The sequence below is a fragment of the Cnephaeus nilssonii genome, assembly GCF_951640355.1.
Source record: "Cnephaeus nilssonii genome assembly, chromosome: 12".
Lineage (NCBI taxonomy): Eukaryota > Metazoa > Chordata > Mammalia > Chiroptera > Vespertilionidae > Cnephaeus > Cnephaeus nilssonii.
Genome location: NC_137083.1, coordinates 74274491 through 74299490, shown reverse-complemented (window position 1 = coordinate 74299490; position 25000 = coordinate 74274491). Strand labels below are relative to the sequence as shown.

Genomic DNA, 25000 nt, shown 5'->3' with positions numbered 1-25000 from the left:
TTTCTTCCAGAAGCCCAACCTTAGTAAAAAATATACCTACCAGTTTAGGCTATGGAGCAGCTCTTAATGCCAGTTTGCAGGTAATATCATTAAATGCACCTTTCCATTGTCCTTGTATTAGAATGTTTTGGCTTTTTTTCTTTTCTTTTTGGTCATGGCTTTGTTTATAGGTGGGGTTGTGATTGTGCTTAATAGTTGGTTTATCATCTAAGTAAGTTGTAGTACCTAGTTCTGTAGAAAGCACTGATTCTAATTCAAGATACTTTTGATGTGAAGAAGCAAGAAGGACACCCTGTGGCAAAATCTGGAATACTCGGTTTTCCTGCAAATGCTAGATTGATAGAAGCTTTTGCAAATGCATGTGGCTATGCATTAATATTTATCCAGGCTGTCATAAATGATTTCACATCATAGTGTTGGGGAACATGGTGCTTGTGGCAAAAACTTTAAAGTTTAATTATAATATATAATTTTTATGCAGAGGAGGCAAATGCCAGGACTTCTTTATTTTGAGTTAAGTTCTGGTCATTTTTAAAAAGCAGAGCAACTGCTTATATTATCTCAGAGTTTCTCGCTCCAAGTGAGGATACAGCATTTCATTATGTGGAAGGGTAAAACAGGAGTAAAGAAGTTTTCTGGGAGAACTCTCCCTCCATATTTTCGCATCACAGTTCATTTCCTTGGTATCTCTGCCAGGAGTTGCCAATTAGAAATCTTTGTCCTCCCGTGCGCTTTATTTACATGCTTCTAAAATATCCACACCATGACTCCAACCCATTAAAAGAATGTTTATGTTTTAAAAAGCATTTTCAAGAGCATTTCACAAGCTGTTTTCCACCCTCTTCCTCTCACTAGGCTGCACTGGCAGAGAGCAGTTTACCTCTGCTCAGTAACCCCGGCCTGATCAATAATGCGTCCAGCGGCCTCCTCCAGGCTGTCCACGAAGATCTCAATGGCTCCTTGGATCACATGGACAGCAATGGGAACAGCAGTCCGGGCTGCTCGCCTCAGCCACACATGTAAGCGTGGTTAGCAGACTCCATAAAAGGGAGATCTTATATTCATATGCTCCTAAAATTGAGTATTCTTCTGAAGATTCGAATGATGTATAAGTAAAAAGTACAAGTTTAAGTGGAGTTAAATTGCACCGTGTTCATGATGTGAATATGTGTATCCAAATCAAATTTAAGAATCTTTAGAATCTCTCCAATGTCCCATAATTATTATAGTAACAGTTCTCCACAAATTCTTAATACAACGAACATTCTCTGGGATGTAAAGCGGTGTCTAAGATGACTCTATATCTTATGGATCATTATCACAGTTTGGTTTGCATGGTGCAGTAAGAATATTTATGATGGAGTAAGTTGGCATAATTTTTACTACTATTGCAGGTCTCTAAACCATTTATGAACTGTAGTCAAGATATTGCCCATTTTTATAAACCATAAAATGCGAAGTTTAACTGTTACCCACAGTTTACATAGAAACCAGTAAAGTGTAACTTTTTGCCTGTCATATTAATCAGTGTAATTACATATTCAACTTTAATTACTGGTGCGTCTGTATTGGCAAGGTTTATACGTTATATTTTATGCAAGACTACGATTCCTATTAATATTTAGCAGCTAACTATATCATTAATTACTCTAAAATCTTTCCCCTACCATCCTTTTAATGGAGCTGAGAGAGTAGATGTATTAAAAATTGATGTTTTGTGAATTTCAGAAATGTGTATAACACTCTAAAAAATGCTTGAGCTTATTCAATAGGCCAACCATATCAGTTTCTTGTTTACTAAAATGTACAGACTATGGGAGAACCTAGAATTCAGGGGGAAAAATCAGAATCTGAATTATATATATATGTGTGTGTGTGTATATACATATATATATATATATATATATATATATATATACATATACATATACATATATATATACACATATATATATATATGTGTGTGTGTGTGTGTATACCATTCAGTTGTTATATTGAATTATAAATTATGTCTATATGTACTTCCTAGAGTTAAACGTTATATACTTCTAATTTAAAATTATTGAGGTAAGCTTATTACTTTCTCTCATTTTTATATTTTCTCCACCTATGTTTGAATTAAGTATCTAGTCAAAGATCTGAAAGAGAAATGTGATCTTTATCTGTGTCTAGTTTCACAGAGTATTATTTTTGTTGACTTTTAAAACATCTTATTCTACTTGACATATTAATGTCTTTCAGATCATGTACCTAATTGCTTTATAGCACTTTTATTCTATCACCTTTTTTAAAAACACACTGTGAACATTAATGTGTTTCATCAGTTTCGAAACCATGACTTTTTCAAAATGGAAAAATTTGTCTTTCGGAAGTGTCTTTAGATGTATTAAATAATACAAAAGCAGTAATAAAACTCGAAGTAGCAAGAACATGAATATATGCTCTGGAGAATAGCAGTACAGTAAAATAAGGAAAGTGAGCAATCAGACAAAAGTTTTCTATTCCTGCTTTATCCTGGAGCCAGGCACAGGGTAGCTGCATGCCTTTTACTTTCAGCAGTTCTCCTGAGTATGCTAATGTTAAAACAATACAATTTTAAAGAGCAAATAAGAGTTAGAGCCTGTTTTCCCCCTTTAAGAAAAGACCTAGTTTAGAGAAATGACATTCATAATAAAAGTATTTAAGCTGTGATACAAACTCCCTGTTGCTAGGATGCAGTAGATAGTTGTTATAGACCATATATAGAGAACATGTAGAGAAGTATTTTTAATGTAATGGTATTAAAATTAAAAATAATGATGCAATAAAGTAGTTTATCAAACATTATCTTTTTAGAACTTAAGATAATATTAGGCTAAATTATGGCATTTTTAGGGTTGTAATATTCCTCATTTGGTAATACTATTTTAGGTTCTTCATTTTATTAGTTTAGCTACAGTATAATTGTGGAATATGTCAGAGAAGAAAATATTATGTTTAAAATGATATGTAAAAAGTGTATATATAATGCCTGATTTACTGCCACTATGGCTTTATAAAATTAAAATGTTCATTTAACAAACTGTACATTTTATGCATATATGTATATTTTTATGTATTTTTCTTAGAGAGATTAAAAGAAAGTTTCCCTCAGCTTATTAGAAATCGATTTCAGAAAAGAAAAATTAGAGGAAGGCCAAATCTTGTCTTTTTCTAATTTATATAAATTATAATCAAACTTTTAATTATCATGCAAAACATTGAATTACATTCATTTTTTAATCTGTCTCTGCTGTTATTAACTTTTTGTATATAAGATGTCAAATATTGCTGATAGTATTTCATTGCAGTATTTTGTATTTTCATCTTTATAGAGTGTTTAGAAACTTTCACTTAAAGAATGTTAGACATTTTAAGTACATTATAAGCCAAAGAAAAATATTATCTAATTCTCTCAATCGAAATTTGGCTGCATATAATTGAATGCACGTCAAAGTACTTTGAAAATGAAACAGAAATGGAAGAATTTTTATGAACCATTTAAAAAGCCTACTTATGTGTCCTGAAAGAAGTCATGGTACTTGTTATTGTTGTTTGGAGGGGGATAGTTATGCGGATGCAATTAGAAACTAGACCCAGAAAAGTCTGGTGGTATCAGTAGTACATGGGCTCTGGTAACAGATTACAGGGGCTCCAATCCCAGATTTAGCATTTAATAGCTGAATAAGATTCATTTTTCCCTCAGTTCTCTCAGCTGAAAATGCGGTTAGCAGTAATACCTACCTCTCAGAATACTTGCAAATGAAATGAGTGCCTGAAGCATAATAATTGCTCTGTGTGTCCCTCATAGTGCTGTGTACACATTTACTGCTTTATATTACCTCTTGTAATACCCGATTGTTATTGTAAATGAGACTATAAACAATATTAAAATATTTCCCATTTTAATGGCACTTCATAAGCATGCAGTAAGTTTACTAGACAATCACTTTTCTTTTCCTCCCACATCTTCTTATAATTCATGAAGTAAGGTATATGAAGTTTAAACAATATGAGGCCTGACTTCATGGTAGGCATCTACTAGAGTCAGCAGGATAAGAATTTTTTTATATAAAACTAGAGGCCCGGTGCACGAAATTCATGCACGGGGGGGGGGGATGTCCCTCAGCCCAGCCTGCATCCTCTCCAATCTGGGACCCCTAGAGGGATGTCCAACTGCCTGTTTTGACCTGATCAAATGGGCAGTCGGACATCCCTCTCACAATCCAGGACTGCTGGCTCCCAACTGCTTGCCTGCCTGCCAGCTTGATCGATGCCTAACTGCTCCCTTGCCAGCCCAGTTGTCCCTAACTGCCCTCCCCTGCCGGCCTGGTCACCCCTAATTGCCCTCCCTTTCCAGCCTAGTCACCCCTAACTGCCCTCCCCTGCTGGACTGGTCACCCCCAACTGCCCTCCCCTGCAGGCCTGGTCACCCCTAACTCTCCTCCCCTGCAGGCCTGGTTTCCCCCAACTGCCCTCTCCTGCTGGCCCGGTCACCCCTAACTTCCTTCCCTTGCCAGCCTGATTGCCCCTAACTGCCCTCCCCTGCCGGCCCAATTGCCCACAATTGCCCTCCCCTGCCTGCCTGATTGCCCACAACTGCCCTCCCCTGTTGGCAATCTTGTGGCGGCCATCTTTGACCACATGGGGGCAGCCATCTTATGTGTTGGAGTGATGGTCAATTTGCATATTACCTCTTTATTATATAGGATGATGTAATCTAAGGTTGTACACAATTAACAATTCAAAAAGAGAGAATAATATCAACCCAGAACAGGAACTTGTGATATGTGCCTAGAAAACAGTGATTATTAGTTTTGATAGGAATTTAGAGTATAAAAAGTAAAATGGAATTTAGAATATATGAAGTGGGACTAGACTGTGGAGTGTCTTAAATATCAAGTTATGGGTTTTATTTTAGCCAGTATGGAGCCTGTGAATGTTATGAGCTTGAGCTTCACAGTATCAGAGCTGTGCTTTAGGTAAAGTAATCTAAAAGTGTACTGAATGAACTATGACTGAATGAAGCTTATGTATAGTAGGATATGCTGGAGGTGAGAGAGACTGGAAGCGGAAGTAATTCTTGTAATATGTAGTATCTAACTTAAGTAGAAGACTGGGTTTGAAGAGAAGAAATTGATACAAGTGCTGTAAAGAGAAATACTAGAACAAGACAACCAATGGAGTGCTGAGGACAAAGAAGAAAATTTGGAGAGGTCATGGAAACTTTAAAAGCTCACAAAGAACAAGAATGGACACAGGAGGAAAGGTTCAAGAGGGAAAGTGAAGAGTTCAGCATCTATTTGCTGAATCCAAGAACTAAATGTCCTTAAGATTCAGGACAAAACAAAACTGAAACTTTTTTTTTTTCAGTCTTTCCATTCAACTCCAAAATGGTAAAATCCTATATGGTAAAATATAGAAGGATTCCTGAGATTGATGGAGATGTTTTGAAGCTTTAGAAGAGCAGAATATCTATGGATTAGTGCTTCTTACAAATTATTTTTGGAAAATAAGAGATACCACCTTAGCATCCATATTATTCGTTTTGATGCTCCACATTTAATACTTTCCCTCCACTCTAACTTCTACTCTTGTAGTGCCCCTAACAAAGGCTTTTGCCAAACTAGTACATTTGTTTTCCCTTAACTATTTAGCTTTCTGCTCTTTTCTTTTTTGCTTTTCATCTTCTTTCCCTCACCTAAATTCCATCGTTCCTTCAGGGCCTAGTTCTGTTTTCCAAAGTAAGTTTTCTGTCAGGACCCACACTCTGCTCCTCTTCTGAAGGGCTTATTCCTGGAACCAATACAGTGTATATGAGAGCATGTCTTTGTTTGTGCATGTGTGGGTGATCAATCATTTTGCACATATCCTTAACTTAAGGACAAAGATGATATTTTAGATAAATTATCCTATCTAATAGAGGTAATTTGCAAATTGACCATCACTCCAACACACAATATGGCCACCCCCATGTGGACACAAGATGGCCACCACAAGATGGTCAGCAGGGGAGGGGAGTTGGGAGGGACCAGCCCTGCAAGGGAGGACAGTTGGGGGCGACCAGGCCTGCAGGGAGGGCAGTTGGGGGGGACCAGGCCTGCAGGGGAGGGCAGTTTGGGGCAATCAGGCCTGCAGAGGAGGGCATTTAGGAGTGACCAGGCCAGGAGGGGAGGGCAGTTGGGGGCAATCGGGCCAGCAGGGGAGCAGTTAGGCATCAATCAGGCTAGTAGGGGAGTGGCTAGGGAGAGATCAGGCTGACAGGCAGGCGAGCGGTTGGGAGCCAACAGTCCTAGATTATGAGAGGATGTACCAGATTGGAGAGGGTGCAGCTAGGCTGAGGGACACCGCCTCCCTCATGCATGAATTTCATGCAACGGGCCTCTAGTAGTATATAGCACCTCAGAGCATACAAAGTAAGCATTCAATAACCATCTGATAGTGATTAGGAAGAATTAAGAAGGAGATGACAGTTTAGCTTAAAGTGGATTGACTTCACAAAGAAATACTTACAAGAGTAAAATCCAAGATTGTCTTTGAACTCTGAAGAAGAAGGGAGAACAAGAGATTTTAGGAAGAAGGGATAAGTAAATGCAGTGTTCATCTTTACAAGGGAGCAAAGAGATCTTTCTAAATATTGGTAGAGTACACTTTTTAAATTTTATTTTAATTAGTTAATGTATTTTATAACTATCCTAATTTATGTGAATAGAGAGAGGCTGGCCCTTTCATCTCATTTAGGATTATCCTCCCAGATCTCATTAAATTTTATTTATCTTATTGAAGGTGAATTGAAAAAGAAATAAATATACTGGGATCAATGCAGTATAAATCAGATGAATGCTAAGTGGATTTTAGCAAGGAGTAGGACAGGTTGAAGCCAGGTGGGATAATATAGATTCTAAATAGATTTTTGAAACTTATTTTGACACTTTTTAATCAATAGATTTTAAAAATCTTGATTTTCTACTGCTATTGAAAGAGTTCTAGAGCCATCATGGTCTGAACAAATATTTCCTTAAGAGTCAGAGCTGAGTATCATTACAATTTATAATACTCTTCCCTTATGTACTTCAGTGCCAATATACCTGATTACCTAACTTTTCAGAGTTCTATAGAATATGGATAAAATTACTTTAAATTTCTATTTTATATTGATGTTTGCCTCTTAAAAGAACCACTTAAAGAATTAGGATTGATGATGTGTTCAGGCAGAAATAATTTAAGCGTACTCTCTTTTCCCATGTGTTCGACTTAAATGAATGAAAAGAGAAGAGAACATCAGGAGTAGACCTGGAAGGTGAACTCCTACTGGCAGAATCAATCCATTTCCTGTCTCTTTCCAAACCTGAGGCAAAAAGAGAAATTTAATGATGTACCCACCATATTTAGTTTAAACTCAGTTGTTTCTTTCTTATTAAGCAATTGTTTCTCCCCACTCTCAATAAGTTGGTTCAGGTTTGCCTATCTTTCTTTTGTAAAAATGTTAAACACGATTTCCATTTTTTTTATTTTCAAATTCTTTTTCTAGAGATCAAAATGAATGTTCTTCCTGAGCTGGTTTTGTATTGAAGGCTTTATACACAAAGCCTTCCCTTGTCATGTTCTTCTCATTTCTGAGGATTAGAGTCTCCTACTGTTGAGTTTTCAGATGAATTCTTGTTTCATGCCTGAATCCTCTTAGCCTCTATAACATTTCAAAGTTATACTTGCTAATATTCTATATTAGTCATTGGTGATTATTATTTCCCCTCTTATTCAAGCAAATATTTGAAGCTTGAGAGTTAATGATCTTTGTAGAATCAGATGTTAATATGGTTCATATAAGACCAGAAAACATATTTTTTATGTCCTTAAGAAGCCAAAAATTTAGGGTAAGAAAGTCAAAGGCTCAGGCATCACATGAAATTTGTAGTGCAGTATTATTTCAGGACTGCAATGGAGATTCATCTTTTTGATTAACATGTTGAACACATGCCCCAGAACTGTCTGTACATTGCATGTCCCAGTCATCTTTCCAGCATCCTCTGCCTCTTGAGAACGTCAGTCGTTGTTATCATTCCAATAAGAAACTTCAGCCTCTCCTGGCAATAATACTTTGCAACCAAAGACATCTAAAAGGGACTTTTAGACTCCCACTTTGTAAAACGGTATTGAAAATGTAATATACATTGTGAATTGTCGTGAAACATAATGAAAACATTCAAGTATATAATATTACCTTTCTTCTATTCTCTTTGGCTGCCTTAAAATTTAAATTGCTATTTGTAGGCACATGTACAATCAAAAACCCTGCACCTTTGGTTGGTGATATTTTATATTAAATCCCTACAGATCTTAGATCTCACTCTTTGTGGACAAAAGCATTTGAAATTGGCTCTGTATTTCAGAGGAAAGCAGTTGAAAGTGACTGACAACTTGAGCGAGTGGAATGCTCTCTCTCATTGTCTAAATGCCTATTAAACCTGCACTATTTTTGCTGATATTTAGATCATTAAGATGCATTATGAAGTTCTAAACATAAATACGTATTATGTTTTTACAGAATTTTCTAACTCACAACTTGTAACAATTTTTCTGTCTCACCTTTATTTTTTTCCTACAATTATGGGCCTCAAAATTTTTATTCTGGCTTAATTCCATTTTTATTTAATCTCTAAACATTTTCATTAACTTTGCTAGTTAGCTTTGAGATCTCTTTCCAAAGTGATTGTAGAGAACTTATGATTATGTGAGCTTTTTATCATCTTATCTTTTTTTAGGTGCTGCAAGTGTGTCTCCATAGCTTCGGTTCTTTTTTACATTATCCCAATCCCCATATGTGGCACCTACAACTCATTCTAGTTCCTCTTAATAAAAAGATCCTCCCAGAGCTGCAGTGCCTTCAGCTGAAAAGTGTTATATCCCCACCATGCCAATTGGGGAAATGTGTGGGTTCCTGCAGGGTCTTAAAGGATTTTTCTAGAACTCTATAAATGATATCTGACATCCAATATCTGAATCCCCACAATTTAGGCAAAATGTGTCAGAAAACTTTTAGCTGACAGTATTGGAGCTTACTGCTTCTGTTTTTTATATAAGGAAGATACTTTGTTAGAGGTACATCTTCATCTGCACTAACACTAGTTGAACCTCAGAAATGTTCTTTCCATAGGGGTCAAAGAAACCAATGAGTGGTTGTTAAAAAATAAATATTGTTATTCAGTATTAATATTTTTCTATGTCTAGTACCAGGGGAAATGGAAGGTTTTTACATACCTATATGATATTTTAACTTTAGCTTTTGACATATGGCTTGGGAAGTAGATGTATATTTAGTAAGAAAGGCATTTTATAACCTATGTTTATTATATAAAGTTGGCTATCATTTCAGACTATTACTTAATATAAAGGTAATTTACATATGATGTTATATTTTAATAAATGTTAAAAGCACTGTATGTTGACTACTTTGGTGGAATTTAAAATTGATCAGGCACATAAGTAACACAATATACTTGAATACTTTGGGCACCAATAAACAGTTTAAAACCTTATCTCAGTTTCCTATTTCCAGCAGCAGTTTCTCTCATTAGGACAGAATTAAATAATTTATATAAACTGTAGATGACCAAATAGTTTAATATAACTAGTAGAAACTTATATTCTTTAATTGGCTCAACATCTTATTCTTTGAAGACTGAAGGTAGAGTAATAGAAAGACACTTAAAAGGCAGGAGTAAAAGTAATCATCGGTCACACAATATTATCTTACTATCAATAAATTTACATTTGCAACATTACATATAAGGTCCTTATGTTAATTAGAAGGTCAAAGGAAGACATTCTTCAGTAGATTTAGAATGAAAGGTAAATACTATTTTTACTCCTTATTCCATTCTTATGTTTAGAAGTAACAGAGTTCCCCAGGCTGGTTTGGCTCAGTGGTTGAGTGTTGACCTCTGAACAAGGGAGTCACATTTGATTTTGATCAGGGCACACGCCCGGCTTTCAGGCTTGAACCCCAGTAGGGGGTGTGCAGGAGGCAGCCAATTGATGATTCTCATCATTGATGTTTCTCTCTCTTTCCCTTCCTCCCTCTGAAATCAATAAAAACATATTTTAAAAATTTAGAACTAACAGAGCATAAGTGAGAATAATTTCAGGAGAAAACGGAACATTGAGTCAGTCTTATGGTTTAACCAGAGGCCGGATGCATGAAATTCATGCAAGGGTAGGCCTTTGCAGTCCTGGCTGCCTCAGCCCTTGCAGCCCCGCCCCCCACCCACTGGTTGTTCTGGAAGGTCATTCCCAAAGGTCGTTCAGTTCTGTTGTCTGATCTAATTAGCATATTAGCTCTTTATTATATAGGATTGGAGCAAAGGAATAGCTCCAGAAGAACAGCCAGTCTCAGAAATTAGACAGACCTAATGGTACGAACCATCTGTAATCCTGGTGGAGACAGTCTCTGTAGAAATATCCCAGAGACAGCTGCACCAAGAGCCACCAGTTGAGGGGCCGCATTTCCTCAGGGCAATTTGGCAAAGGGAAATAGACAACTGTCCAGAAAAATGGTTGATCCACTTGGGGGAGGCGTGTTGGTGGTAGCCACAGCCATAGGGCCTAATCAGAGGACTTTGAGGTCAAGGTCAAAATCTTCAGGGAGTCAGAACTCAAGTTATCAAAGAGGGAATTAGAGAGAAACAGGACATGTATTTTCTGCATCCATCTACTCACCCTGACATTTCTGACAAACTTAGTTCAAGAACAAGCAGAAATACAATTTTTGGATGAATGAATCAAAGGACTTTTGCAGCAGCAGCAGCAAAACTGACTTAATGTCCAAGTGTCAAGATATAATTTAGCTTTCTTTTATTTCTCTGGCCAATGTAATATAGAGGTCCTTGGATCCATAGCTAAATATTTGTTGAAAGTTTGTTGAAAGACACAAGAATAGTACCAATTGTATCTTAACAGGAAACTGTTTTGATTCTGAGATTAGGCACAATTTATTTGTACTCATCAATAATCAAATAAGTTACATCTATATTTTTAATTTATTACAGCCATTTGGGTCACAGCTATCACTTTTATAAATCAAATAAAATGGGAAGCCCAGCTGATGTCACTCAGTGATTCGGCATTGACCAATGAACCAGGAGGTCAAGGTTCCATTCCTGGTCAGGGCACATGCCCTGGATTGCAGGCTTGATCCCCAACAGGGGGTGTACAGCAGGCAGCTGATCAATGATTATCTCTCATCATTCATGTTTCTATCTCCCTCTCTCCCTTCCTCTCTGAAATCAATAAAAAATACATACTTTTTTAAAAAAGAATGGGAAATCTGAAATAATTTTATGTTTTTAAATTAGCACTGCTGCAAAACTATCTGAAATCATTTATATAAATGCGCCTTCAAATCTTGTACAATTCAGTTTCTTAAACCATGTTGTATAAATTTGAATAACTATCAAATGCTGAAGGTAAGGGAAGAAATCTTAGAGAAATTTATATATTTGTTGGTGGCAAAAATGGCACTAATTGGACCTCAGTTCAGCAGCCTTGGTACTTCAGTTCTGGCTAAGAAAGAATTCCGAGCCAAGATTCAAACTATAAGACAAAGTTGACTTAGAAAGCCACAGAGGTAGAATAATTGAGCCGTGGGAGAAGTGAGGCCGCTGAGCTGTGTGAGCCCAGGGAGCAAGTCACAGAGGCAAAGAAGGACCCTGCAGCTAAAGAGACAGAGAGAGGCAAGGAAATGCGCCTGGGGGGGTGCATTGAGGCTGGTGTGCTCCTTAGGGAGAGCCGGCCTGGGGCCACTGTCTTCAAGGCTTTTAAAAGTAGGGGTTTTGAGGGAGGTTCTAAGGAAGGATCTCAATAGAATAGTCATCTCCTTTCCAGGTGTGTCCTTTGAGGGTCTTTGTATCTATTGATTGGGTCAGTACCAGGGCAGGGGGTCATTAGTCAATGCAGCTGATCCTGAGCCACAGCTTCACTTGTCTGGTTTTGCTGCTTTTCTGAACCTAGAACTGAAACACAACCGAGGCCTAGATGTTATCCCCAGGGGTTAATGCCTAAGGGAGGGGTGCAAGGGCCTTGCATGGGAGTCTCCTGAGACCGCTCTTCAGCCTCTTGTTCCTCCTCCAAGGGGATCTACTGCATGACTAGCAGCATGCCAGGGGAGGAAAGGGCAGGGCAGAGTCCAAGCCGAAAGACAAGCAATATAAAAGGTCATGGGGTTCAAAATGCATAACCAGAGATAGCTGGGGGAGGAAAGGTTACCCTGGGGGTGAGGTCCTTGTTTTCCCAGTTTTGCCTGTTGCTAGGCACCTGGAGCTTTCTGCCTAGTGACTTTCTGTACCTGCCCATCTTCCTTGCTCTAATCATATCTGTCTAACTGACTACCACACATTCACTTTACAAAATTGCTTCTTTAACCTTAATCTACCTTTTTGTCATGTTTCTTAAACTTTATGTTATCTTTAAGTGGGACTTTGGAACTGAAGCTTGAAGTCAGATCTGTTAGGATATAAGATAGAATTGTGTACCACATCCTTAATATTGGCAATATAACTTAGAAGAGAACATTTTATTATAATTATCTGAAAATAATATTCCATTGCAATTAAACTGACTGAATATTTAAAGAAAATAGAATAAGGGAGTAAAGAGATTTATTAAATACATTAGGATTAAGGTTGTATGCTGATTTTAAGAAGAAAATTTGAAATTTATTTGGCTGTTTATCCTTAGCCAGAATGAAAAGTATGGAAAATTTAGTAGGGCATTTTCTAATTATATTCTGAAGAAAGCAAACTATACAGGTATATATGGAATTGAAATATTATTTGTTCACCCCAATTTTTCTATCCCCTTTTAAAAATGGTGGCACATTTCTGGGAGGAGAAATATTTACCTTTTCATCAAAGAAATAAGCACAATTTTTATCTGTTGAACTGGAGTGGTGTTTCTGATTACTGTCCTAATGGCAGCTATACAGTATACAAACTATTGGCAGCTATATACAAACTATTGCAAATCAAAACAAAGATCAATTCATTCAACACTAGAATTTTTGTGGTAAATGTTATTTTAATTTACAAAAGTGAAAACAATCTTTAAAAATAATAAATTGGAAAGCCATTGAACCATACAAGTAAAGATCTGTTTTATAATTTCTTAATTGATAATTTAATTCTACCTATTTTTAAATATATGGCCTTCTTATTCATTTCTGTAAGAGAATTACATATTTCTCTAATGTGTGATTAAAATTAAAATATAAAATCTAGGATTTAGTGTAAGAAATCAGGATTATTTTAAAAGAATAAACACCTTAAGTAAAATTAAGAAAATAATTTCTTTAACCTAAGATTGTCATTTTAAAAAGTACTAACAAAATGTTTTCTTTTAAAAGTAACCTTTTCCATTTATAAGTGTAGTTTCATGTATTAGCTTATTTCTGTGATATGTTAAACTAAAATACTTACCCTTCCAAAATTAAAAATGTTTAAGCATAAATTGTTTCTCATTTCAACCTACCTTTATAACAATGAACATAACAAAACTTGGAATTTTTATAAATCTACCAATAAATTACAAATATAATTATATCATTTTGTGTTTATATACTAGAAGGAAATGAGTAAAATTGAATTTTCACAATCTCCATTCTTTATACAATTTCTAAATTTTACCAGTTTTCCTGTGAAATGTCTTTTTTTAAAAAACTTACTTTAAATTTGTTTTTGTTTGATGTGATGACATCTTTCAAGATATCAGTCAACAGAAGTTAGCTACTCAGAATTAACAATAAAAATAAAAAATTGAGCCTCATGAAACTAATTTTTTTCATCTTAATAGAGTCTGTGCTTATATTGTGGATTTTATTTTACATTTCAAAACAAAGGTGCTTATGTAGTAAGCTTGAGGGGCTTGTCATTAGCAAACTAACTATTTAAATAAAAAATGTATGCAAATGTAAATGAAATCGATAAAGTGCTAATCATCTACTTTGATTTTTAAATGCTTACATACTAGTTACCATTATTTATTCAATAATTCTGTGGCAAGTACTAAATACTGTAGAGAGTTAAAAGAAAAACTCATCTGAGTAGTTCCTTTTAATTAGAAAATTTGATGCTATTTTGTGAAATAGTCAAAACATATGGAAATCAATGGACAGCATTAGCCTATAGCAATACTCAGTCTATTCTCATATTTTTAAATGTCATTGACCAACAAGTAGGACATAATAAATAAGAGATAAAGATGAATTCATATAATTTTAAACCTTTTCTTTTAGAGTTAACCAGTATACCCCATGTAAGTTAAAGGTATTGAAACTACAATTAGTAGAAGTAAGAATCAAGAAACTTTAAAACCAAGGACTTGAACAAATCTGTATTGAGTGGGAAATTGATACATAATTTTTCAATACATTTAATATGTTTCTAAAAGTACTCTATATACAAGTTCATGTTACTGGATAAAGTTTGTTATATTGGGTCAAATAAAATTAGTTTTCATAGTAAATTTGAAGCATTAGAACCTACTGCTATTTCTGAGGATAGGTCTTTTTAGTGTTATCCAATGAGTTATGTGATATCCTTCAAGTGTGCTAAGGCAGGGAAAAGGTGAAAAGATGTTCTATCAAATTTTTTAAAAGATCCTATCTAATAAAGGGTAATAATGCAAATTAACTGTCACTCCATCACAAAGATGGCAGCGCCCATAGCCACAAGATGGTGGCGCCCAGTCCTCTCAGCCCCGCCGGACTCCCCCAGTCCCAGGAAGCATGAATGGCCTGGCAGAATGCTTGCTTCGTCCCCGAGGCGACGAGGCAAGCATTCCCCTCCCAGCCGCGGATGGGCCTCTGGGCTATGGAGAGCCTCTGGGCAGCAGGCGTGGAGCGGCCAGGCCCCACAGAGAGCTACTGGCGCATGGATTCCTGCTCAGGGCTACTAGTCCTACATAATAAAATGGTAATATGTAAATTACCATCACTCCGCTACGCCCACGATTGGGCCAGCAGGAGGCGCAGGGGGCGGGACTCAGGGTGGCCGGGGTAGCTGATTGGGCCAGCAGGACGCTGAGCTCGCGGCGCCAGTGGCGCCGCGAGCTCAGCGTCTGTGTTATGGCTGCGCCGGAGGCTTTCGGAAGGCCTGGTGCACCGTCGGACAGCCGGCCAGCTCCCCCGCGATCAAAAGCCAAAGCGGGGGAGCTGGCTGGCTGTCTGCTCTGGCACAAGGCCTTCCGAAAGCCTCCGCCGCGCCGGAGGCTTTCGGAAGGCCTGGTGCACCGGCGGACAGCCAGCCCGCTGGTGCACCAGGTGCATGATTAAATCATGCACTGGGCCTCTAGTATCTTTATAAAAGGATGTCTATTACTCTTTTCCACATGTTAAATGTATTAAATGTCCTCAATAACTAGAGTTATCTGAAGAAAAGGTATAGTAAAGGCTCTCCTATATGAGTAACCATATAAAAACAATTTTAGTCTAGTCTTACATTTAGTCTTGACTTGTCAATATTTGTTTAAATTGACTTTACATTGCCTAAAGTTGACCATATTATAGTTATGAACCATTAATTGTAAGCTTTTCCTTATAGCACTTGTTGATATTTATCATAACATTTAAGATAAAATTTTTATCATTAGTTTCATGGTATTACTAAATATTGTATTTCTGGAAAGCCAATAAAATTTCCATTGTGCCACTGAGTTTCTAATACATGATGACACTATATAAATAAATTATTACATTTGATAACATCTAAATAAGAAACACTGTTGTGGCTTTATAATTTAATGTCTATTGACTTATATTATTTTTCACATCTCAGATTAAGAGAACTTTATTCATAGTGTTTCTGATTCTACCATTATAGTAAAGAAAAATAGTATTAAGGAGAAAATGAAGACAATTTGCATTCCTCTAGAAAATATACTGTGTGACCACAAGCTAAAAAAGATAAACTTGCCCACTATACTTTGACTCTTTGCTTTAGGATGTAGGCAAGCATTAAGATTTCTTCTGCCCTGGGTGGTTTGGGTACTTATAAATTTCACAAGTGAAGATGCAACACAGTTGTTTTTTAGTCAACAAATCAGTATACTAGTATTAATACAGTTAGTCCTCTGTTGGTGTTGTGCTATGTACTATTGCTGAAGATGGGCTGTAAGATTAAAAGATTTAACTATAGTATAAAGATCAACTACTACTCTGCATTTTCTTCTAGTAAAGGCTTGGCGGATTGAATGGAGTAGAGATGAGTTCTATTCATTTAAGTTGAATAAACACTTTTTGAGCACCTACTATGTGCAACATACTTTGTGGGAAAATTGTAGATAATCTGTATCTACAAAGGGGTGTAACTATAATAAAGGGATGGATATGTATATAAATAGAGACACCAATAAAGGAATGAAGAAATGTATAACCAAATTGTGAATTCAAAGACTTAAGTATGCACATGAACAACAGGAATCAGAAAAGTGTTTATGGAGGATGTACCTTTGAGCCTTTGAGTTGAATTTCACAAGAAATAGACTTTTCGATGGAACTTTATAAAATTATTGATATTTAACTGTTTTGCTTACAAAATAGCAATCATATTTTTCAACTTAAAATTAAACAGAGATAAGTAATGAGTATACATTTAAAAATTCACCAATTATTTGAGGATTATTAGCAAGACCCTCAAGGGCATATATCCTTACTTTTAAAATGGCTTACCTCTTCTCTTTTTTGCTACTCAAATCTACTGGAAATGCAAGATTTTTTCCACTATATTTAATTTTAATATATGTTTTTCTTTAAAATGACATAAACTGAAAATTAAAAATAAATAAATTTTCAGAGATCAAGTCTTTATGCATGCAGCCATTGCTACTACAATACAAGCATATTAATCACAATGAGGACTATAGATAAATTTATTTTGATATCTTTCCATCCTTCACTTTCTAATATCCAAATGTTTTGGATTTGCTTCCCTTCCTCATTGAGCAATTGAAACAACAAATATACAGATTTATCAAAATTGCATATATTATGAAAAGTCATTATCTATTTTAATTTTTATAATTTTTAAGTATGTTTTTATTTATTTTAAAGAGAGGAAGGGAAAGGGTTAGAGAGATAGAAACATGGATGAGAGAGAAACAATGATTGGCTGCCTCCTGCAAACCCCTTACCCCACGCTTGTACTCTGACTGGGAATTGAACTGATGACCTCCTGATTCATGGGTCATTGCTCAACCACTGAGCCATACCAGCCAAAGCCAGAATGCACTTTTTCTCAACTCTACATAATGAAAATTTTCATATATTTCAAAACCTACCTGAAGTGACAACCCCCTCCTTCATAGAGCAGCGACTGATGATGTTGCCAGAATTTATCTCACTTCTTTCATTGCACTTTGTTTACTATGGTATGGATCACATTCTGCCTTGTGTACAGTATTTGTCTTACTCTATTAAACTGAAAAACTCTATGAAAACAGGAACCTATTTCCACATCAGATCCTAGCTTAGTAGTTTGCACATAATGTCTATTGAACTAATTTTATTTCACTTCTGATTTTGTTCATAATTAAAATTTTATCCTTCCAGAAGTTCTTTGATTTAAGTTGCTGACTTTGTACCTCGATTTCAGAAAATAGCAACAGACTTTACATCCCTCCATCACTAAATACTTTCTATCCAATTACCTGAAGAAGTTCCAAATAGCTTTCTAATTCTCCCAAGTATAAATTATATCAAATTAAAAGGTGGCTATGCCGTCTTTAAGCGGGAAATATAAATTACTGCTTTTCCGTAGTAAATAATAAGTAGTAGATTAAAAGGAATAGTTGAATTATAAATCTTTAGTTTCAAGGGCAGGAAAATTGTTATACTGTTTGAAATAAATTTCTGGATTCTACTTTGAAAGGCTATCCATTATTTGCCAAATGGATAATTTGCTTTAAAATTAAAGATGAAGTTATTTCCACACCCACTGAAAGGAATATGACATATTTTATCAGGTTTAGAAGAACTATTAACGTGACTATTAAGGGAACCATGTTTACCTTTTATATGTGCCCTTCTGTGCCAATGTGTACTGTTCTGGAATAATACAGTTGCCTGGTAGGTATTAGGTGTTCAATAAATAAATGAATGGCTGGGGAGATTGTCCAATCCAAACTTCATAGACTCCTGCCATAAGATATATTAAAACTAAGTCTACTACTTATCCTTTATTCAAGATCTCACAAATGAGACAATAAAAAAAAAATCAGTGACTCCACTAGTTTTCTTTTTCTTTCTTGCTCATATTAAAAACAAACAAGCCTAGTAAGTCCTCGATGTTTCAAATGTTATCATCTGTTTGCTCCTATAGACAATCAATTCTATATTTTAAAGTAATTTCTACTTTACTTATTATTAGGGGTTCTGCTAAGGGCTGCAGTTTAATCTGTAAAATGCCTTAAATCGTTCACATGAGTGGGGGAAAATGGCGTGATGAATATTCGAACCATCCAGCATAGATCTTCTTCAAACCCAGAAAGAGCTTTATCATCTGCATAGTCAACAATTCCAATTTTGTCCATCAAAACTTGCTCTTACTTTACTGTCTTTAATGATATCCATTGGGATTCTTCTTAGAGGCAAATAATAAATAATCTCTGCCTGCTGTTAACGCTTCTGTTGTTACTTAATTGCTACTTCTCTTCGTACACTTCTGGCTGGCAATCATGTAGTTATTCGAGTACATATTGTTCCCATGCCGTATTGCAGGCTCTATGATAGACATTTAAATGCTCCTACCATTCCTTATATATAGAAGGTACACAGTAAACTTTAAATTAATTATTGGCAACAGGAGATAACGGTATTATGTTACTGGCTTTTTCAAGTGAGATTGATGCTCTTTATGCCATTTATAGATACAAGGGACATTACTCAATCCATACTATAAAGGAATGTTTGGCAGAAAAAATGTATTATCTAGCAGGGCTTATATATATACTAGAGGCCCAGTGCACGAAATTCATGCACAGTGGGGGGGGGGGGGGCGTGTCCCTCAGCCCAGCCTGCACCCTCTCCAATCTGGGACCCCTCGAGGGATGTCTGACTGCTCATTTAGGCCCGATCCCAGAGATCGGGCCTAAACGGGCAGTCGGACATCCCTCTCACAATCCAGGACTGTTGGCTCCCAACCGCTCTCTTTCCTGCCTGCCTGATTGTCCCTAACCATTTCTGCCTGCCAGCCTGATCACCCCCTAACTACTCCCCTGCCAGCCTGATCAACGCCTAACTGCTCCCCTGCCAGCCCAATTGCCCCTAACTGCCCTCCTCTGCAGGCCTGGTCACCCCTAACTGTCCTCCCCTGCAGGCCTGGTCGCCCCAACTTCCTTCCCCTGCTGGCCCGGTCACCCCTAACTGCCCTCCCTTGCCAGCCTGGTCTCCCCTAACTGCCCTCCCCTGCTGGCCTGATCACCCGTAACTGCCCTCCCCTGCAGGCCTGGTCCCCCCCAACTGCCCTCCCCTGCCAGCCTTCTTGTGGTGGCCATCTTGTGTCCACATGGGGGCGGCCATCTTTGACCACATGGGGGCAGCCAGCTTGTGTTGGAGTGATGGTCAATTTGCATATTACATCTTTATTAGATAGGACTAGAGGCTGGTGCACAACATTCGTGCACTGGGGGGGGGTAGGGTCCCTTAGCCCGGCCTGCGCCCTTTCACAGTCCAGGAGCCCTCGGGGGATGTCCGCTCCAAGAGGAGCGGGCCTAAGCCACCAGTCGGACATCTTTAGCACTGCCGCGGAAGTGGGCCGCTGTGCTCGCCAGCCTTCAGCCTGGCTGTGGCTGAGCGGCGCTCCCCCTGTGGGAGCACACTGACCACCAGGGGTTAGCTCCTGAGTTCGGCGTCTGCCCCCTGGTGGTCAGTGTCCATCATAGTGGCCAGTTGTTCCGCCGTTCAGTCAATTTGCTTATTACCCTTTTATTATATAGGATTGCTATTTCTTTTAAAATTTCCATTTTTTAGTCTACTTTTAATTAATCCATTTAAGTTTTCTCCAACATAAAATATATTATTTGACTGCATAAGCTTAATGTACATAACAGATATGATATAGGCCTGGGCCATTCAATGCATGTATGTTAATGATTTTAATGACAAGGTAATGATGAGGTCTGGGATTGATGGGTGAGGAAAATAAGTGAAGGGACTCTTTACAGAGCATTTCAATGATGCCAATTCTACTTTGAAATGTACTTTTTTCTGTTGATTCAAAAATGATCTGAGACATGACCTGGGCTTTTGGCTTAGTGTTTTTGTTTTCAATAAATAATTCTTTGGGATAATTATGGTAGTATGAGGAGTACATATATGTTTGTTTTATGAATTTCCTATTATAGTAATAATAATCTCTTTTTGCGAGAAGGGCTAAAATATTTTTAGAGCTAGTTAAGCTCATATAATATTTAAAACTTAATTCATGTATTTATACCATACCTTCTTCCATAAAGGATTTAAGGTTGTGATTACATCATGACTATCTCTACCATTTATTGATCACTTATGACCCAGGTACTGTTCCAAGTAGTTTTCATATGTAAATAATCATTTAATCCTCATAACAGCTGTTTAAAGTAGGCACTTCATTATTCCTGCTTTAAGAGTAAAGAAACAGAGTGACAGAGACCTTAAGTAACTTCCTCCAAGCCACATAGCTAAGAGTAAAGGAGCCAGGATTCAAACCCAAGCATTTTATCCTCAAAGCTGCTATATTCTTAAACAATGTATTAGCCACTGAACTGTGTGGCTGAAGTATACGAATAAGGTGCCTAAACTCTTCAGTATTATTTACACTACACTTACAAGTTAATAAAAATATTAAATACGTAAACTTTATTGTATTAAATCACACCCCAGTAATTTAAATCTTTATATTATTCTACTAGAAAAGGGGATACATAGGAAGACCTGGTGAGCACTCAGTAGAGAGGGAGTTTCTTTAAAGGGATTTCTTTCTTGTATTTGAATTGTCAGAGAGTTTTCTTTGGTGAAGGGGAGCATTTTTCCTAGAAGAAAATCTAATTATCCTTGTAACACTTGGTACCTTGAAGAATTTGGAAAAATGAACACTGTAGAGATAGCCACTTTTTTTCCTGGAAATAAATTAGATGACCTTCATATTCTGTAATGGGGCCAAGGAGGGAAAGACACTGCTAATGACCACAGAAGAGACTAATTTCTCATTCATCCTGCAGCCCACCAAAGGCATGTTTTCTTTGTGTTCTGTTTCTTTTGAGTTTGTACAACGGGACAAGGGAAAGCATGGAGTCCTTTGAGATTCAAAAATGAGAAACCTAATGTACATAGAGATAATCATGGAAGAATTTTATTTTTATTGAAAAGACTTTCACTTATTTATAGGCATGGGTAGTTGGGGTGCTTAAACTTCTCTTTCTACTTTTTTTTTCTTTCTTAAACATTGTTTTGATGGCAATCAAATATTGAAACCTGAGCATTAATAATTATTGGCTTTGGTTTTAGCTTATTTTAGTTAAGAAATTTTATTTACATCTGTCCTGGGTCTGATACCTTGTTCACAAACTAATCTGATGGGAAGGATACCAAGAATACTTAATTCCAGAGAGAATTTTTTTTAGAATAAATGCAAATGAAACTATGACTTGATTGCACACCATTTATTCAGTCAACATGTACTTACTAGGTGCTTGCTATGTACATAGCTCTCCTAACCTGTGATGTTCATAGTCTAGTTGGCAAGACCCAACCCAGCCACCACTGGACAGTTCAGTACAGTACTTGTGAATAAGGGGACACAGTAGAGCAGGAATAACAAGGTTCCAAGAAACAGTGTACTTATCACACCCCTTGGAAAGTCACTCATTTTCTTATCTATAGAATAGGAACATGGAATGAAATTATGTTTGATACAGTGTTAGATTCAAAGATTTCAAAGTATTGAGTATCAGAATGATCAAGAAAAAATGCTTTTGGTGTGTCAGAGTAGCAGATCAGCCCAAGCTGGACAGGTCAAACCAAGTCTTTAGAAGTAGGTAAGATATAAGTTGGTCTGGCTCTTAAATGGCAGACAGGGTATGCATAGATGGTACAAAGACCAGAAGGGAATTTCAGGTTCTGTGAACACACAGAGGGTTGAAAAGGGAAGCACAAACTAAGTCAGCATGAAATATCTTGGAGTAGGAGCTGAACATGATGTTTTAAGGATGATATTTTGAGTCTGGACTTTAAGTTACTCAGAGGTACGTGGGTAGTTTGAGTCCTACCTATTAAGAATGGCTGAAGGATTAAGGTTTTAACTTAATCCTATGTCATCCCCTGTATCTCACTTCAGACAGAATTTTTTTTTTGCAAGTCAATGAAATAAATAAATTTTGTGCATATTGAAATTCTCTGAGAATGCACCTGATCATACCTTTATAGATATCCTTTTAAAAAATTATTTCTGGGTGTTTTAAAAATAAATTGTTTGTTATTCCTCTTTATCCAACTTGAGACTTTCCCACAGGATATTTATGCAAATGAAATACAGACAAGAAAGGTAAACACAAATGAATCAGAGACTCATAATATGGCAGTGTTCCAATTGAGGGGACAATGAAAGTGGAACAGGGCATTAGAAACTGAATCAGAGTAGGGAGAACTCCTAGGTTTTCTCAGTGCCCTGAAACATGAAGACCCACCAACTACTTAAGAGGTCAAATATAAATTATAAGATGCCCAAACTAATGATAATTGGTTGGAGTGCAATCACATAAAACAGTGTCAAATATCTGTGTATATCTTGCAGCTTCTTAATATCTGTTTTAAAATATTCAGCCATTTAACCTTGAAAGTTTTGATTATTCACGGGTCATGTATGAGACCTAATTAGGAAGAAGGTGCTATTATATTAACCTTAAGAGTTTATTCTAATTATTTTCATAACTTAGAGTTTTTCATTCACTCAAATATTCTGAGTCCCAGATTGAACCTGGAAAACCTAAAATTATAAAATTCAACTCATAATGATTATTAAATCAAAATGTCATTTTTAAAAATAAGAGTCATTAAGTGAATATGAACTTTCACAAGTAATCTTATTAGAAGATTTGATTTTCTATATATTAGAGAGTACTTTGGGAATATTAACATTAAACATTTAATAAATGTTTAAAATTCTGGACATGTCTACATAATACCATAATAACCAGTTGGTTCATCAGTCATTTTACTGAAACTATTGGCTACTTCAGTGAAGCATATAGTCAAAGTAGTTGAATTCAATTGGTAGATATTTTAGGCAAAATAGTTTCTTTTGTCTTTAAAACGATCCTCAAAAACAGTTTTTACGATTTCAGGCTTTTACTATTCTGAAATCATCTGTGTATATACACACACGCATGCACACACACACACACACATACATAGACACCACCTGATCCCCCTGCCTACCTCTGTGGTATGTATTTTCCTAATTGCACCTTGCAAGTTTTCTAATTGACTGTGTAATCTTTAATTAGTTTATTCATCATGTAAAATAGTATCTACAAATTAGTCATGTACATATATTAGATGTTTTACTTTTTAAATTTATAAGCTATTCTTTAATCAATAACAGTTTTTTTGGGGGGACTACAATTTTATTTTGTAACTGGAGGCCTGGTGCATGAATTTGTACACAGGTGGAGTCCATCTGGCCTACCCTGATCGGGAAGCGGGGTGGGGGGGCAATCAGGGGTGGGGCTGGCCAGGGGGAGGGGCCACGGGAAGTTGACTAGCTGGCCCCACCCCCTGGTTGAACTCCCAGTTGAACTCCCAGTCGAATTCCAGGTCGAGGGGACAATTTGCATATTAGCCTTTTATTATATAGGATTTTTTTTTTGGAAATTTAAAACAACAGTGGTTTTCCTTACAATAATAGTACAGTGCTGTGGGTTTAATGTAACATTTTATACATGTAAAACTTAAGCACAATAAATTCTGTTTCATTAAATATCAATGACAGACCCTCTTCTTGAGTTTCTTTTTGTATTGGCTACAATAGAATTTCATGATTGACCCCACTGAGTGCAGTAATCTATAATAATAAAAGTGCAATATGCTACCTAGACCAGACAGCTGAACAACCTCCTGGACATCATTCCTGACATCCTTCCAGACAAAGCCGTAACAGCGAGTGCTGAGGCAGAGGTGGTTAGGGTCGGTCAAGCAGGCAGGCAGAGTGGTTAGGGGCAATCAAGCAGGCATGTGAGTGGTTAGGGATGATGAGGCAGGCAGGAAGAGTGGTTAGAGGTGATCAAGCAGGCAAGTGAGTGGTTAGGGGTGATGAGGCAGGCAGGTAGAGTAGTTAGGGGCGATCAGGCAGGCAGGCAGGCGAGCGGTTAGGGTCCCGGATTTCGAGAGGGTGCAGGCCTGGCTGAGGGACCCCAACCCCCCATGCACTAATTTCATGCACTTGGACTCTAGTGATCTTATAAAGGCCACTTCCCATAGTCTCCAACCTATGGGAGTAACCTATACTTAGAACTGAGAGCTTAGAGTTGATCATAGCTTGGTATAGTGGAGACACTGGGGAAAGTTCAGAATTCTTTGGCCATGCATGCAAAATATGAAAATAGTTACAGGACCATCACCTTGAATTGGCTTTCTGAACTGTCTTTCTGCTAATTTTTTTTTATAAACCCAAGTACTTCTCTGGAGATAGTTAGACATATGATCAGAACAAGGATGGTGGGCCAGGTACAGACAGTCACCAGGGTGGAAAGCTCTGGGTGCCTAGCGACTGGCAAAACTGGGAAAATAGGGATCTTACCCCCAGAGTAACCTTTCCTCTCTTAGCATATCATTGCTCAAGGAGTTTAGACCCCCTGAGCTTTCATATCGCTTATCATGCAGCTTAGACCCCCTGCCCTTTCATATCGCTGATCATGTGGTTTGGACTGACCTCTTCCTCTCTGATGTTGCTGGACATGAATA

The 25000-nt window shown here is 37.0% G+C and overlaps 1 protein-coding gene across 2 annotated transcripts in view; it reads left to right on the top strand.

Moving 5' to 3' along the window:
* FOXP2 (forkhead box P2) overlaps positions 1 to 25000 on the top strand; it is a 709145-nt gene that overhangs the window by 675737 nt on the left and 8408 nt on the right. For both annotated transcript variants that reach the window (XM_079786232.1, XM_079786231.1), the window contains 2 exons: positions 11 to 80; positions 856 to 1019. In XM_079786232.1, coding sequence (XP_079642358.1) covers positions 11 to 80; positions 856 to 1019 — 234 coding nt within the window. The remainder of the gene's footprint in view (positions 1 to 10; positions 81 to 855; positions 1020 to 25000) is intronic.